The following is a 16,207-nucleotide window of genomic DNA, read 5'->3' as shown; positions in this document are numbered from 1 at the left end:
TTCAGTGTCAAATCTGAAATCGACTGCAGTGCGCTGCACGAGCAAATATATCGATATATTGACGCAGGAATACGAGTAAGGTTCGATATTTTTCGGAGAGCGGTCGATAGCTTCTACTGATCGCAGCGGTAATTTATTTTGCGCATTTTTTTTTCGATCAGCGCGATGCACGAGGAAATTGTGATTAAAACTGAGGAAATTGATATTGATGATACGAAGATAAAGCTTGAGGTCGATGAGGATGGGCCAACATTGGAATTGTCGTGCGGTAAATATATGAATCTATGCTTTTGCCTGCTTATACCCATGTGGGTGTGTGCATTCGCATGTGTTGCGTCTATTTTTATATTACGCACTACCGTTAGCTTTGTCTCTAGTCACGTAAATTTGCTCATTTCTTGCAGCTGGCACCTTTATGAAAATAATCGAGGAGCGGCCGAACATGATAACGATGCCGGTTCACGATTGCAAATCTGAGGACGAGCTCAAATTCATAGCGAGCCTCGGAACTTTCGATCAGCAGCAAAAGGTAACCTAACGCAGGCACATATATATCAAGTATTTAAGTGTGACAGTAAACTTTTCTTTGGTACAGTTATTTGTGACGTCATCGGCTGAGAGTGTTGCCGCTCTTGGCGCATTTGCATGCAAAGTATGCAGCTTTACGTGCGAAAATCACTTGTCGCTTGCGTCGCATCAGATCAATCATCAGCTAAATCGCCACTTCTGTTGCCACGGCTGTGGCGAGTGGTGCAACACGCTCGAAGAGATCCAGGAGCATGAATATCGAAAGCATGCCGATGGAATTAACAACTCCAACTGTAGGGTAAGAGCAATATATTTATACATACATCATAGATGGAGAGATAGGCTTTAGTGTTTGTGTTTATAAAGTGTGGCCAGTTTCCGTTGTTAATTCAAATGTTATTCCTTGCAATGCAGATCTGTCAGTTGGAGTGCATCGATGCAGCCAGTCTCACGAGGCACATGAGCAGTCACTTCTATGTGCGTCGCTTTGTGTGCTCGATTTGCCGCCGACATTTTGAGACACGCTTGGAATTGCAACTGCATCGGCAGAACGGCAATGAGCTGTGCGGTCAGCTCGAATATGCGGATATGCATGGAAATATCGGTCAGCTGGTGGCGATCAGTAAATTGGATACGACACTCCCAGCTGAGCCGTTCTGTGACATAGAAATTAAATCTGAGCCGATGGACGTAGAAGATCAGCTTCCAACTGGTATAATTATCAAAACGGAGCCTCAGCCTGAAGCAGCTGAGTTAAATTCCACCGGCCACGATGAGAGCTGGACCCGAAACAGCCTAGCTGAACAATTGCGCAGCAAATTGCGCTTGCCAGCGATAAAGAAGCCGCCGAAAGAGGAATGTGTAGAGAAACCAAGAGCACCTGTGAATCCATCACACAGTCAGTCTTTACTTGTTCTTAACTTATATATATATATAATAATATTCCTGTCCCTTTGTAGTTGTGACGAGTGGTAAACTGATAACTTTGCCAAACGCTACAGCATCATTGAATCGCTCCAACATTTTAAGGCCAAAGCAATCAGACAACCAGCCCTCAAGTATTTTGAAGAAGAACATTTCCAAACCCAAGACAAATATTTGCGCCAACGTCTTAAAGATGGTGCAAAGTAATGGCATGGTGATTAAAGTGATGCCAAACATGAAGATAATAAAACTGGCACCCACCGCAATGGGTAACACTACCAATAGCTTCAATATTGGTGGCAAAATAATCACATTGCCAAGCTCCATGTCCATAAGTTCGGGACATAAAAACTCAACGGCTGGCCAAACGACAACAGTTCCAACCCCATCTGCTCCCACTTCGCTACAAGCGGCCACACTGACATTGCCCATTAATCGAAATTCCCATTTTAATGCCATAAGTTTGTTTGAGAGTTTGCCAGAGTCTCGCAAGATCATCTCAGATATCCAGAATCAGATACGCAACATAGAGCAAACGCTGCCACTGCCCGGCAGTGTGCTGCAACCGAAAAATAGAAACGCCATAGTGGTGTTGCCTTCGCAGCTTCAGGTGCTTCGACTGCCGCCCACCCAGGAGAGTAATCTGAAGGTACGTCAATTGCGCAACACATATTCCGATCATCGCTTCCACTGGGAGTGTCCGAGCTGTGCCCGCTGTTTCGAACAATTTGCGGCATTTTGCAAACATTTGACAATCTCGCACGACATCGCAGAGGCGAAATTTGAGCACATGGCAGTGGAGGTCAAGTCTTATAAGAGTGAGTATTAGTTGTGCCCCCAAGTCTCTCATTCAAAATTAAACGAATCTTTTGCCTCTTTGCAGAATGCATTTCGTCGACTCCTGCAACTGTGGAAGCGACAGTTCCTATGGTGCCAGATGTTGCAGATGCGGCACCATTAAATGTTTCTGCTGATCCAGATCCTGTGCAGGATGCAGGGGCAGCTGTGGCACCCGAAATTGTAGCTCCTGAGCGAATCTTAACGACCCCAGCGTCTACAATTGTAACCCCCCGACCACCATCATCAGCTTGGTCTGCTCAATATAAATGCGGCGATTGCTCAAAGTGCTTTACCACGATGGGTGGGCTGCGCATCCACAAGATGATTCACACCGGCGAGCTACCACATAAGTGCAACTACTGTGAGAAGCGCTTCCGCACGCCTGGCCAGGTGCGTGTCCATCATCGCAGGCACACTGGCGAGAAACCATTCAAGTGCAAGGTAAACAGTGCAGCGAAATACCCTTCCCTAGATTCTACTGATGTACTTTTAACAGGTCTGCTCACTGGATTTCACACATCGGGAGACGCTCATCTCGCATCTCTCGCGTCACATTGGCATGAAGCGATATAAGTGCTACGGTTGTGATAAGAACTTTGTTGTGGTCAGTGGATTGCGTGCTCATCGCCGTTTACGTCCTGACACGTGCGGCAAGGTCAAGTTTACGGCTCGCGCACACGGACCGCGAGTGCGCGTAATACGCGGCGAAGTCGTCTTCGAATCCCATCCTGAGCACAATGGCTACTTGCGCAGCGAGGACCCTTTAAACATAATGTCTGAGATAAATCAGGCTGCCAAAGAACCGTCTGTGGCCAACGAGTCCAGCTAACGGGATCGTTCTATGTATTTCTTTTTGTCACTTTTATTTTACGTTATTGTTATGATCGTTATTTTTTTTAGATAAGTAGGCACATATAAATTTTTTACAATTGTATTTACAAACTAGAGAGCATGATTGGCTCAGATCGTCAACCCACCGGGACGAAATTTTCCAAATTTATTTTTTGAATAGCGTAGTAAGGTTACAAATAAACAAAAGTTTTGTGTACTATGTACGGGCTATTTCCTTTTTCAGATAAGAAATTTTGTAATTTTACATCGTTAGTGTTCAGAATCACTGTTTTCCTTAAAATATCGAGGCATACTTTCAGGCGCATACAGGCAAATGAAAAATGGCTCTACTTCGTCCAGATCTTTGCATATTCTCTAAAGGGTATAGTGCATTAGAATCTGTTGGGTTTTAAAGCGGCAAAGCGATGCACTAGGTTTGGAGGTTAGACTAAGAAGAACTTTTATTCGATGTATTCTGTTGGGTATCGAGCGCAGTATCGATATTTTCTGTTATTAAAATTAGTAATCAGAATGTTGTATTGATCTTCTACATATTTTCAACACTCCCCCTCAATACACATTATTGACAATTAATTTGAGACCAAGCAATCTATTACAATTTTCATGTTTTGACTTGCTCAAATTCTTAGTTAAGATATCTGCCATCATTTGACTCGTTGGACAATATTCCAGCTGAATCACAAGCTTATTAAAAACTTCTCGCACGAAGTGATAACGAATATCTATATGCTTGCTTCTTGCATGGTAAACTGGATTTTTAACTAAGTTCATAGCGCTCAAATTATCGCCATGAATTACAATACTTTTCATATTTCTGTATATGTTCATTTCGTTACATAATTTCAGAATATAAACAGCTTCTTTTGTTGCTTCCGATATTCCCATATATTCGGCTTCAGTACTACTTAGTGCTGATTGAAGACGTCGTCCTCAATGGGCGCAGCACTTGTTTTGCTGTTGCCCAGTGTTCTTGGTGGGGATCCGTATTCCGTTGAGACAGCTTACATACTGAATGTAAAATGTCAGGTCTGGTCTGGTCGATCAGTGACGGGTACTCTGCTGGTTGACCGTTTTGCATTGTTGGCTTTCACATTTTATGGTGTACTCGGACGCCAACGGTACTGATGCTGGCCGACACGCTTCCATGCCAAACATCTTAAGCAGCTGCAACACATGCTGCTGCTGGGTGATCGTTATCGCCCCTATTATGCCCTTCCTATTGATTTCCACACCATGGAAATTATGTATAGGGCCCTTGTCAACCACCTGGAAAATTCGAGATATGCTTTCCTTTATACTGGCTTATGTTGTTTTGTGTATGCCTAGTATATACACACAGCTCGCTTGGACAGGCCGAAAAACCAATTTTTGTCATCATCTCGTTTAGATTTTTGTTTTACATCCGTCCAGACTGTTTTAGACTTTCGAAGGTTAAGAACAGACACTCCTTGTTCTTCAAACATACGGGGCTGCTTCATGAAAACATCCTCCTGCAATTCTCCATTTAGATATGCCGTGGATACATCAAGTTGGTGCACATGTAGCTCCAGTTCAGCTGCTATGGCCAACACCATCCTTATTGTCGCATGTCGCATATCGCACTACTGGCGGTTTTGTCGTAGTTCACTCCGTGTTTCTGGCGGCAGCCCTTTGCTACTAGCCTAGCCTTGTATCGTTCTATGGTGCCATTTTTGTCACGTTTTAGTGCAAAGACCCATTTGCATCCAATCGCCTTATGATTGGATGGTAATTCGGCTGGTTCCCAAGTTCCATTCACTTTCAGTGCTCCGAATTCTTGTGCCCTGGTCTTTTGCCATTTGATCGCCTGTGGACTTTCCAATGCTTCTTCCACAGTTTCTGGTGTTATGACGTCTTCACTGCTCAGAAGATTCAGCTTGTGCCTCTCGTCGTCTGGTCTTCGCCATCCGTGCCCACTGGTTCTTTCAAGTCGATTACTTTTCTTGCTGATTTCTTTTTTATTGGTATCGGTGTTTATCTTCGCCGGTGCCTTTCCTGCTGCCTCTGCTGCTGGCTCTGCTGCTGCTTCTATTGGACTGCACTTCTGTAATTACCTTTCTGCAATTAAAATCGGGTAACGTGAGTATATCAACTGCACTTGATTCTGCTGTTGACTCAACAAAATATACATCACGGCTTACGATCATTTTACCACTGGCGCTGTTGTAGAGGCGATATGCTTTAGCTTGATCTGCATATCCAACCAGTGTATATGTATTCTATACCCTTCCGTCTACATTTCCGATTCTGTGTCTTGTCCAACACTATCGCCAAGCACCCAAATGTACGAAGGTAGCCAACTGATGGCTTCCGCCCTGTCCATAACTCATATGGCGTACTCTGGAGCACAGCTTTTGTAGGCGATCTGTTCTGTAGATTCATCCATTCTGCAACTCCATTTTGCTGGGGTGTGTGAGGCACACTCAATTGACGGACGATCCCATTTTGTTTCAGAAATATGTCAAACTCGTTGTTTACATATTCTCTGCCATTGTCACTGCGAAGTACTCTGATCCGTTTTCCCGTTTGGCATTCCACCATGTTCTTATAGTTCTTAAACACATTTAGAACTTCTGATTTATTTTTGATAAAATATACGTGAACATATCGCGATTTATCATCAATCATGGTAACAAAGTAACGTGATCCTCCGTTTCAACATATGCTTATAGGGCCGCAAACATCACTATGTATGAGGTTTAGCACATCCTCACTTTTGCTGACCGACATATTAAATGGCTTCGCGCAACACTTACTCTGTAGACATATCTTACAGTCAAATTCGCTTGTGCTGTTGAAGTTCACTCCATGCACCAATTTCATATTATTTAATTCTTTGAGGCTTTGCATGTTCAGATGTGCATATCTCTTATGCCATTTTCTAATATCCTCACTGCCACTTTTGCCATTTCCACTTAGGAACACTGCATTTATTGTTTTGGTTATTTCACACAGAAATAAATTGCTTCTATGATTTGCAATAATCAGAGTTTTACCGTTTTCGTCACATACACACGCACGATTGTTTTTAAAGCTTACAGTGCAGCCTCCTTTTAGTGCTCTGCTCACCGAAATAATGTTACATTGTAATTGTGGTACACAAAGAACGTTTGTAAGTTTTACTGTTGACGATTCCGTTTCAATCATGACGACTCCTCGTCCGACTACTTCTAGTGATTTTTCACCAGCAAGTGTGACTGTATCAGTGAATTGTTCAAACGAATTAAACATATTTTGATTTGCGCACATATGAGCTGTGGCGCCACTATCTAAGCACCACGCTGATTTATCAAGCAGTCGTTTTTTGCACTTAGCAACGTGAAGAATGATTTTTCGTCTCTTCCTTTTATATTACCTTCGTTCGCCTTGGACCTACATTCTGCAGAAATGTGGACAATTTTACCGCATTTGTAACATTTAATTTTTTTATTTCGGTTCTTGCCTACTTTGTCTGCCTTTTTTGCACTCTCTTTAGCGTAGTGTGCTTTGCTTAAAAATGCCTGTGCATTATTTTCGTTCACACTCTCTATATGTGCTTCGTTCTTGCGTCTATCACACTCTTCGATCAATTTAACCTTTAAAGTACTAAACTTTGGTAATTCATGCTACAAATTGATTCCAATGCTACAACCAAATTTTCATATGATTTGGGTAAACATGCCAAGAGTAAAATAACATATATTTTTTCTTGCAGCACAATGCCAATCTCTGTTAACTGCTCCACGGTGTTCACAAAATTTGCAATATACATTTGCATGTTCTCATTCTCGTTCATCCGCATGAAGAGTAATCTCTTGAACAATGTGATCTCTCTCACTGGACCGGTGGGCTGATGCACTTCCTTTAGGGTTACCCACGCACCCGACGCCGAATCACATTTTTTAATGAGACCAATCTCAGAACCTCTTATTGAGAGAGTGATACCGCTAAAGCCTTTTCGTTTTTTGATATCCACTGACTATATTCACTCGTCTTGTCTGAACTTGGGCATTTCATAGCTCCCCAAGTGACGGACCATAGCTCCTGGTGAATTAGCACACTTTTCATTTGGACACACCACGAATCATAATTTGTTTCGTCCAACTTGTCTATATTGTACAGAGCTCTCATTTTTCGCTCGTACTTGTTCTCACACAGAAAACTTTAGTTGGTAATGCACACAGCAATACAAAATTATGCAATTCTAATGAAAAAATGTCACTCGACCTTAAACGCGGCTTTTTAGCATAACTTTAGCTTCATTCAACTTTTTCTTTATGCCTGGGCCCATAACTTGTTGGGTTTTAAAGCGGCAAAGTGATGCACTAGGTTTGGCGGTTAGACTAAGAAGAACTTTTATTCAATGTATTCTGTTGGGGTATCGAGCACAGTATCGATATTTTCTGTTATTAACATTAGTAATCGGAATGTTGATATATTTTACATATTTTCAACAGAATCACAAGGACGAATTCTATCGAGCTGCATTCAACGAAAACTTTGGCTTCAACGCTTAATAAATAGTCGATATTTGAAAATCAATGTTTTCTCGGAAATTGCAAGCACGGTGTCCTTCGGCCAGCTGATAGAGTTCTGGTCAAAACAAATAGTGTGACATATCACTCGATAAGACCTAAAAGGAGTTAGCGGAGATTTGAACATTTGTTATCTTTAAAAAAATTTCCCTTTATTTCAGATGTCTGAAGGATCTTCGTCCTTTTTCTTGCTTAATTCTAACCTCAATTATGGAGTCATCTAAGAACTCAAACACTTGGATAAGTTTCACTTGCTGGGCCCTGGGACCCGAGTCGAAATCTGAAAAACGTTGTCCTTGAGCCAGTTGATAGCCTTGGTCAATGCAACCACTTCTCATTAAATCGACTAGCAGAACTTTTCATAATATGTATTTTATTTCGTCATTAAATATTCATTTTCATTGGTTTTTCGGTTTTCGAAAATTATATATATATATAATATATATAATATATCTGATACATATAATTGTATGGTAATATTGAACGTAATATCTTTCTTACTTAAACAATTATGTACATATATCTCTGTCAAATATAGATGCTTGTATCACATACCTTTTTGGACTCGTAGGTATGGGCAGTGTTTTGAAGTATTTTGTTACGTTTATAATTCGAATGTCGCTCGTTTTTCTATTTGTAATACCAGACGAGCAGAATCAGCACCAATTACTCTTGTTTTCAAAAGGTAAATTTGATTTCTTGTTGATTTCTGATTCTGTTCCATTGCCCTAGATCATACGATTCCAAAAAGGCTTATGTTTCAAAGATCTGATTTAATTTAACCGAGATATACCCATTAAAAGTTATTTCCAAAACTTTAAACTTGTACATATGAATGTATATGATTTTCTTATGTTGTGTATGTACCATTAAAATTGTTTTATATCTGACTAATTGGTAAAATATATGTATGTCTGTATATATTAAACAATTTCATATAGTATTAACAAAAGTTGACAAGCTGACCAATTTTTGTAATGTACAATATAGAGTTGTAGTTGATTTATATAGAAGTATGCTAAATATGCTTGCAACGCTGTGGTGGTTACCATTATCTATTAGACATCTATTGTTGCTATTCGTAATATTTAACGCTATAATTTGTATTTATTTAATATTTTTTCCAAATAAGCCCCAATCATATTCTGGGTTCTGGCATACGCCAACTTGTCAATTTACTAGGTCCTAACTCCAATTCATCCAATTCTTGTATTAGTGGGCAACGCTCTAAATTTGCTCGTTATAACAGATACTTATGCATGTTTGTGTTGGTGTGGATTAAATCTATAATGCGTACATACGTATTAATATTGTTGTTTAACATGTGTTCTGGCTAAATAATTATTATTTAGTTTTCTTATTTGCTTTTACGCATTTGCTTGCTAACGTCTTTTATAAATACAATCGGCCGATCGATTGAACAGCATATCAAATATGTATATACATTATTATAATTCTTAGGCCATAATACATTATTGTAGTGGTGTAGCGTTATAGGTATAAATGGTTGCTATATATAGACGTATCATATAAATATTCTACAATACATATCTACAGTTATCTTATTACTCATTTGTCTGTCTGTAAATTTTCTGGGTTATTATCTATGCTGTCTTTTTCATACACTTTAGGTACCATATTTTTCTAGATTTAGGATCCTAATTACGCATACATATGTCTGGAGGGGTTCTGGTATATACAGGATTATGTAATCATAAAACAAATTATAGAGGGATATCTTAAAAGTAAACAAGAGCCGGAATGACATATGTTAATATTAATAATCTCCAAAGCGGGAACGATCAAAATATACTCATAAGTACCTATGTAGATCTTTATATTCTGGACAATTTTGTTTTACCAAGCACATGTGGGGAATGTTAAGTTGTTCAAATAAAAACATGTCAGATAGCTTAACTAAATTTAGAAACTAATTTAAAACTAGCTGCCTTATAAGATATGCACTACGCAAGACTTTTGACTAATTGCACGGTTTACATTTGTTTTTGCGTTAGATAAGTTATCGAACCTAGGCGGACTTTTAAGTATTCGCAAGTATAAAAAACACATTAAACATATTTGATTGTTGATTGTTGTACACACAACTACATACATACACATGTCTCTAGAATGTAATGATAATTGGATTCGTTCTCCCACCATCTTCTTACTTGTCGATTAAGTTCAAATGGCAACTACTTGACTTCATTTTAGCTTATGTCGTCTCGAGATTCGTTTAGGCGGTAAGTTTAATATCTACCAAGTCCTTAGTTCAAATATGTATAGGTTACCAAGCGGGTCGACGACGCACCACAACAAGTTGATTGACTACTTTGATTAGTTCGAGCAAAAACTGTATGCATATATACAAATACATATATATATATATATGTATATATATGGATGTATGCACATAAGTATAAATTACTGATCATTAAACGTGTAACAGTCTTTTTGAGTTCACATTATTCAAAATTAAAACAAAGACCGAGTTAAACCAAAAGGCAAAAACCAAAACACTAATCAAAATAGAATCGAAAATGATTACAACTTGAATACAAAATTATTTTAAAAGTATGTAAGTTTGGGGGCAGTATCTGGCTATAATACTTTAAAGTTAAGGTATCCGTGTATATCGTAAATGCGTATTATGCGTACAGTTGCAAACGTACATGCAACATATAACATTAACTTAAAGTTAACAACGTTTTTGCTCTGTAGCCTGGACTCCAGACTCTCCAAATCCTCCAACTGCTCCTGCTCCGTCTACTCAGTTTGCATAGTTGTCGAATGAGCCCAAATACTCCAAAGCAGCGCGATAGCAAAAATGATACTGATCCTGTTAAGGAAAATCATATTTAATTAATAAATATAGTCGCGACTTTTATAATTTTACTCACCTCCGTTTGCACCATGGCTGGTCGCTGGGAGCGCAGTATGCGCACAGTTTGGAATACATCCAGCACACCCTCGTATTGCATCCGCTCCAGAACAATGCTTAGAGTAATAAAGACACCGGAGCGTCCAACGCCCGCCGAGCAGTGCACCGTTATGGGGCCATCCTGGCCAAACTGTTCCTTGGTCTTGTGCACCTGCCCAATGAAATCGATGAAGCCGTCACCCGACTTGGGCACTCCCTGCTCGGGCCAGTCGATGAACTGGAACTGACGCACAGTACGCGAGGAGCCATCACGTGCATCGGTCACCTGGTCGAATGTCGAAAATAATGGTTAGAGTTACTTTATGCAAAGGGAGCGGATATCGAACCAAATCTTACCTTAAACTCGCGCAGCTTGTACTGAGGCATATTGTACTCGGCAATTGGATCGACAACATAATACTGATAGCGAACAGAGCGCTCATGGGGCCAGTACTGGAAGCATTTCTCCTGCAACAGAGCAATACTTTCGAATAGAAAGGGAGCGAGTGTTGAGCTGTGAAACTTACCCTGCCCATTTCCTTGAGTTTGGTTAGCATAACAACTATGGTGGAGTTGTGCTCCCAGAGCATGCGCCAAAAGTCCTCAGCGGTGTCCTGCACTGGTCCCTGAGCAGCGATGTAAGCAGACCTATAGCGATAGCCATCGATAAAGCTGGCGTTGACATAGTCGCTGCCTTCGATGCCATGGATGGGCGTCAAATAGACGCGACTCGACTCGTAGGGCAGAATGTGAACGAGACGATTCTTGTGCTTGTTGCATGCTAGATTGGCCGTGACAAATTTGGAGGAGTCCATTTTGACATTGGATAGCTTTTTGAATTCCACCTCCATGCCCGAAATACTCTCGCCCGGCTCGGTGGTGAGGAGCTTTTGCAGATGGGTGTGCAGATTGCGAGCGGCGACCTCGGTGAGGCCACAGATGATGGCTTCTATTATGGCGTCGTGTATGAAGATGTACTGATCCTCCGTCTGCACCATGTAGTTGCGCTGGGCACGCAGGCATGTCACATGGCCATAGATATCGATGATCTTCTCGTGCTTCATGCGTTCCAGCATCGAGTCGATCACAATATAGCAGCCAGTGCGACCCACTCCAGCCGAACAGTGCACCACAACCGGTCCCGACTCGGGTGGCGTCAAGGCGCGACAACGGCGCAGGAACTGCAGGAATGGTGCAGGATGATCGGGCACACCGTGATCGGGCCAGGCCGTAAACTGCAGCTGCTTAACCTCTCTGCGATCGTTAAAGCCCTGCCGGACCAGCTGGAAAGTGCGTATGCTATAGGTGGCCAGCTCTTGCGTTTCGGTGATGGTCACAAAGATCTGACCGTATGTCTCAGTGCCCCTTGTGGGCCAATACTGATCGCACTTAATGCGCGTTCGTTCCTCCAACCGGGTCATCATCACAATTGTCGCCGTTTTGAGTTCCCAGCACATGCGCCAAAAGTCCGCAAAGGTCTCCTGCAACGGTCCCTGGGTGGCGACATAGGCATTATGCTTCCGATAGCCATCACAGTAGTTGGCATTAATATAATCCGAGCCGAGGACGCCCTCCTGCGGAGGCAGCTGTACGCGTGAGTGGTCGTAGGCGGTGACATTCGCATAGCGATTCTTCGACTTGTTGTGCTCGCAGTTGGAGTTGTCCCAGGTGAACTGCTGACCCGGCTCGATGCTCTCGTACTCCTGCGAGAACTTCTGATTGTCATTCGACTTCAAGCGCTCGATGTGATTGGAAAACTCCGATATGGGAATGGGCGGATGCGAGATCATGCCGGGCGTTTGGAAGTTCAGTCTTCGCATATCCACCGGATCACTGGGTGTCGGTCCGGCGCCCAGATCGGCGGCCATCAAGGGACGCGTTACGGCCGCTTGATCGGGTGTTTTGCAGGGTTGCCGACGACGGCGCACCACATAGAGAACAATCAGTGTCGTTGAGACGACAAAGGCGGCGATTAGTGGCAGCACCACCCACAGGATTTCGGGCTCATCCTTGTTGCGATTGACCGAAACCTCCGGCTCCGAGGGCCAGTTGGGATCAGGGCGATGCGGACGTTCGCCTGGCGGTGCCTCGCGCATGTCCAGCGACAGGAACTCGGAGAAGGGGCTCGAGGTATACAGATGCTTCTGCGGCGTATCTACCACGGCACGCACAAAGATCCTATAGCGTTTCTCGCGTTCCAGCTTGCGATTGGTAAAGTTGTGGTAGTCATCGCCCGAACCCAGGTGGAAGGTGAAGGGTATGGAGCGTTGCGGAAACTTAGCTGCTATATACGGTGCATTCGGACGCTCCGGTTTGTTGCGACCAGGCAGCAGGTCATCGGTGAGAAACTGGTCGGGATTCTTGTGCAGATTGGATTTATCCTCTGGGACGACAACGAGATAATAGTGCGAGATCGGACCATACTCCTCGGATGCCTGAGGCAATATGACTAGAATCTCCTCCCCGTTCACCACGCCATAGAAATCGGGCTTTACCATGGGCTGTGGTGCGGCCATTTGTGTGGTCACAGTAATCTTTGTCGGGGGTCTGTAAGAGTAATCGGAGGGAATCGCGCTCACATTTACATTGTATGTGGTAAAGGGACTCAGCTCGTTGATTGTGTGCGTCTTCACAAAGTGTTTGAGGATGATCTCGCGCTTCGTTACCCCTTGCGTTTGGGAGAAACCCTGCGAATCCACAAACACCTTCATCGCATCGAAGCTGATCTTGTAGTTTACGGGATTGAGGCGTATGGGCGGCGACCAGGACAGTGTCATGGAGTGTGTGCTGACGTCGTGGGCACGCAGATTGAGTGGTACATCTTCGGGCTTTATGCGCACCGTTAACTTCTCGCTGAGGCGACCCAGTCCGTTCTTGAACCTCGCTGCAATCGCGACGGCATATTGAGCGAACTTCTCTAGGTTCACCAGATCCGCTGACTCAGTTAGACCCACCGTCTTTGTCTGCCAGTCATCGAGATCCTCCACAGCGGTCATGGTGTAAAAGATCTTATAGCCGAGCAGTTTGCCACGACTGGGCACTGGCTCCCACCAGATTTCAGCCGTCTGCTCGGAGGTAGCCACCGCTTGCACCGACATCGGGGCACGTCCCATATCGCGTTCCGTTGACACAATCATCTTTTCACTAAAAGGACCAGCGCCCTGTTTCGTGTAGGCGCGCACACGAAAGATGTAGTCGGTGTTCTCCTCGAGGTTGGTAAAGACCGCCTTGCGGAGCGTCATGTTGCGCTCGGAGCCCAGGCCGTGATCGATCTTCTTGTGGAACTGCACATCATAGCGCGTGATCTGGCCATTGCGCTTATCTCGCGGCGGCGGATCCCAGGTGACGCAGACAACGTCGGGTGTCTGGAAGCGCTTGGTTATGTTCGAGGGCGCTTCGGCAGGCGATCCCTCGGGCGTCTGGAAGATCTTGACCGTCTCCTGACCAATGCCAATGTGATTGCTGCCCGCCACACGAAACTCGTATTCCACACCACGTTCGAGATCGTTAAACCGCTTCTTGGTCATTTGGGGTCCCGAGAGCATTTCCTCTTGGAGCACCTGATCCTTGACGCCCCATCGCAATCGATAGCCACGCAGCTCGCCGTACGTCTGCGCCGGACGCTCCCACTCCAGCTCAATGGAGACAATGGGCTCCCGCTCCATGATCTTCAGACTTACCGTCGGACGCACGGGCACACCTCCGGGCGTTTTCACAATCACCGCCACACTGCGATCCCCATCTCCCTTGCGCGTCAATGCGGCCACTTGAATCGAGTACTTGGTGTCGGGCTGCAGTCCGGTAACGCTGTATTCCAACGTTTCGACGACATCGAACTTGAAGGGTTCGTTAAGAAAACCCTTGCCCTGTTTAATATATGATAGACAGGATGTTAAAAATGAATCATACTTAGTTATAGCTTAAGTGAAAAGGCTTTGCTGTCAAAAAGAGATGTTGATATTTTCTTGCATAGATCTGCTTATTTATTTTCGCTTATATTTTCATTTCTTAATCGAATACCTAATTTATATTTCTCTCGTTGCGTTCAACTATTACTGTTTCTTCTCAGTTAAATGAGCTTGCAAACTCACCTCATCTCGCATTTCCTGGACGTGTATATGATAGCCTCTTATGATGCCGTTGCGATCCTTTTCCAGTGGCGGTTTCCAGCTCACGTGTATCGATGTGGAGTTCAGAGGTGTGGCCTTCACATCCTGCGGATCTCCGGGCACTAGAGACGACGACGAAGAAACAATAGATTAGCTTAGGGTCAAATTAAGAATTGATATTTGAAAGGGACTGTTTGAATACTTAAAGAGTGCTTATGAATTAACTTAGACTAATATATGATAATTGTTTGGGGCTGAGCCCTTACACTAAGTTGCTTAGCTTAGATACATAGATGGAACTAGAGATAGTAAACACTAAGTTCTAAAGTTGCCTTAGACCCTAGGAGCAATATACAAAACCAGAACGAACTTAGCTCCAAGTCAACCAAGTCACCACATCACAGTTAGAAAAACATAATATTTATAGTTGTAAAATTGAAAGAGAGTGCTGCTTAAGTGCTATATGTATAGAAATACAGTTAGGTAGGTAGGTTAATTAAAAAATAAATGCTTGCTCAGTATTAGGTGCACAAAAAGTGAATAAGAAGTGCAGTCGATACCTTGCTAAGTATATATATTAATACTTATATAGTTGCTCAAAAATGTACACAAAAAGTTGACAATCGAAACAAAAATTTGGACCAGTTAGTTAATGGTCTCAAATTGTTCCATTCTTTTGACTGGGCAAAAAACAAACATGTAAGCATTCAAAAAAGTTTTTAATGTTCGTGTGCAAAAGTAAAAAGTATATAGTGGAAATCAAAATATATATATATTTGTACGTATATATAAGTTCGTTAGATATTAACTGTTGGAAAAAAGTCAACAGCCTTTTACATGAAATCCTCGCTGACTTTGTGGGTTTCAAAAATGTTTTTATTTTTTTTTTGTAAAATAGAAAAAACATGTCAAAAAACAAAAAAAGATTTGATTCTTTAGTGATAGGTCAACAATATTCTGGACCAATACAAAATAGTATGATATAAGATATATGTATATATATATATAAATATATGTATATGTATATATATACATATATATATAATTATATATATATATATAAATTTGTATAGTTAAATATAGGTTGCTATTGCATTGCATTCTTAAACATTATAGACAAACCATTTAAAATACTCACTCTTTTTCTCTAAATAGATTTAAAAATGTTTTTTATTGTATTTTTATTATATAAACCACCATCCATTAAATGTTGCGTTCAAAAATCAAATTTCGCAATAATTTTGTATTCACATCAAAAAAGTTTTCAAAATTTTTGTGTTACAGTTTTCCATTTCGAGTTTGCATTCAAAAAAAGGTGCACGAAACAGAGCAAGTAGTGCAAGGTGCGAGTGGCCAAGCAAAGATATATTTGGTATTTTGTTATAGTATATGAAAAAAGATATAAGATATAGCTCTTTAGTTTACAGTATACAGTTTCAAAAAGTATTCAGTGCATATTACGGGAATGTCATTGAAGAGGAAATCATAAATGAGAGATGGAA

The 16,207-nt window shown here is 42.2% G+C and overlaps 3 protein-coding genes across 3 annotated transcripts in view; 1 reads left to right on the top strand and 2 right to left on the bottom strand.

Annotated features, from left to right (window-relative positions):
• Nucleotides 1-132: 132 nt before the first annotated feature.
• On the top strand, nt 133-3,366 carry LOC6566922. The gene is made up of 7 exons (XM_001993435.3): nt 133-268; nt 405-529; nt 596-826; nt 943-1,426; nt 1,488-2,270; nt 2,336-2,733; nt 2,789-3,366. Exons 1-7 carry the CDS (start codon nt 166-168, stop codon nt 3,119-3,121), a joined length of 2,457 nt encoding a protein of 818 aa, XP_001993471.1. The 5' UTR covers nt 133-165; the 3' UTR covers nt 3,122-3,366.
• A 1,354-nt stretch (nt 3,367-4,720) lies between these two features.
• LOC122322425 (uncharacterized mitochondrial protein AtMg00820-like) lies at nt 4,721-5,309 on the bottom strand. The gene is made up of 2 exons (XM_043214433.1): nt 5,304-5,309; nt 4,721-5,206 (listed from the first exon to the last, which is right to left on the bottom strand). Exons 1-2 carry the CDS (start codon nt 5,307-5,309, stop codon nt 4,721-4,723), a joined length of 492 nt encoding a protein of 163 aa, XP_043070368.1.
• A 4,772-nt stretch (nt 5,310-10,081) lies between these two features.
• The window catches only part of LOC6566919 (tyrosine-protein phosphatase Lar), a 99,754-nt gene continuing 93,628 nt past the window's right edge, over nt 10,082-16,207 (bottom strand). Inside the window, exons 15-19 of the mRNA XM_043214650.1 lie at nt 14,688-14,827; nt 11,124-14,462; nt 10,954-11,064; nt 10,577-10,882; nt 10,082-10,515 (exon numbers count right to left, since the gene is read on the bottom strand). Coding sequence (XP_043070585.1) covers nt 10,447-10,515; nt 10,577-10,882; nt 10,954-11,064; nt 11,124-14,462; nt 14,688-14,827 — 3,965 coding nt within the window. The 3' untranslated portion in view covers nt 10,082-10,446. The remainder of the gene's footprint in view (nt 10,516-10,576; nt 10,883-10,953; nt 11,065-11,123; nt 14,463-14,687; nt 14,828-16,207) is intronic.

Source organism: Drosophila grimshawi, unplaced genomic scaffold, assembly GCF_018153295.1.
Source record: "Drosophila grimshawi isolate 15287-2541.00 unplaced genomic scaffold, ASM1815329v1 contig_1377, whole genome shotgun sequence".
NCBI classification, from domain to species: domain Eukaryota; kingdom Metazoa; phylum Arthropoda; class Insecta; order Diptera; family Drosophilidae; genus Drosophila; species Drosophila grimshawi.
Note: the sequence above shows the minus strand (reverse complement) of the source record. Positions and strands in the feature narration are given on the sequence as shown.

Excerpts from the sequence above, each read along its gene's own strand:
- LOC6566922 (XM_001993435.3), top strand. The coding sequence starts at position 166 with ATGCACGAGGAAATTGTGATTAAAACTGAGGAAATTGATATTGATGAT. Across the intron at positions 530-595 it reads CTTTCGATCAGCAGCAAAAG|TTATTTGTGACGTCATCGGC; the intron begins GTAACCTAACGC and ends TCTTTGGTACAG. Across the intron at positions 827-942 it reads TTAACAACTCCAACTGTAGG|ATCTGTCAGTTGGAGTGCAT; the intron begins GTAAGAGCAATA and ends CTTGCAATGCAG.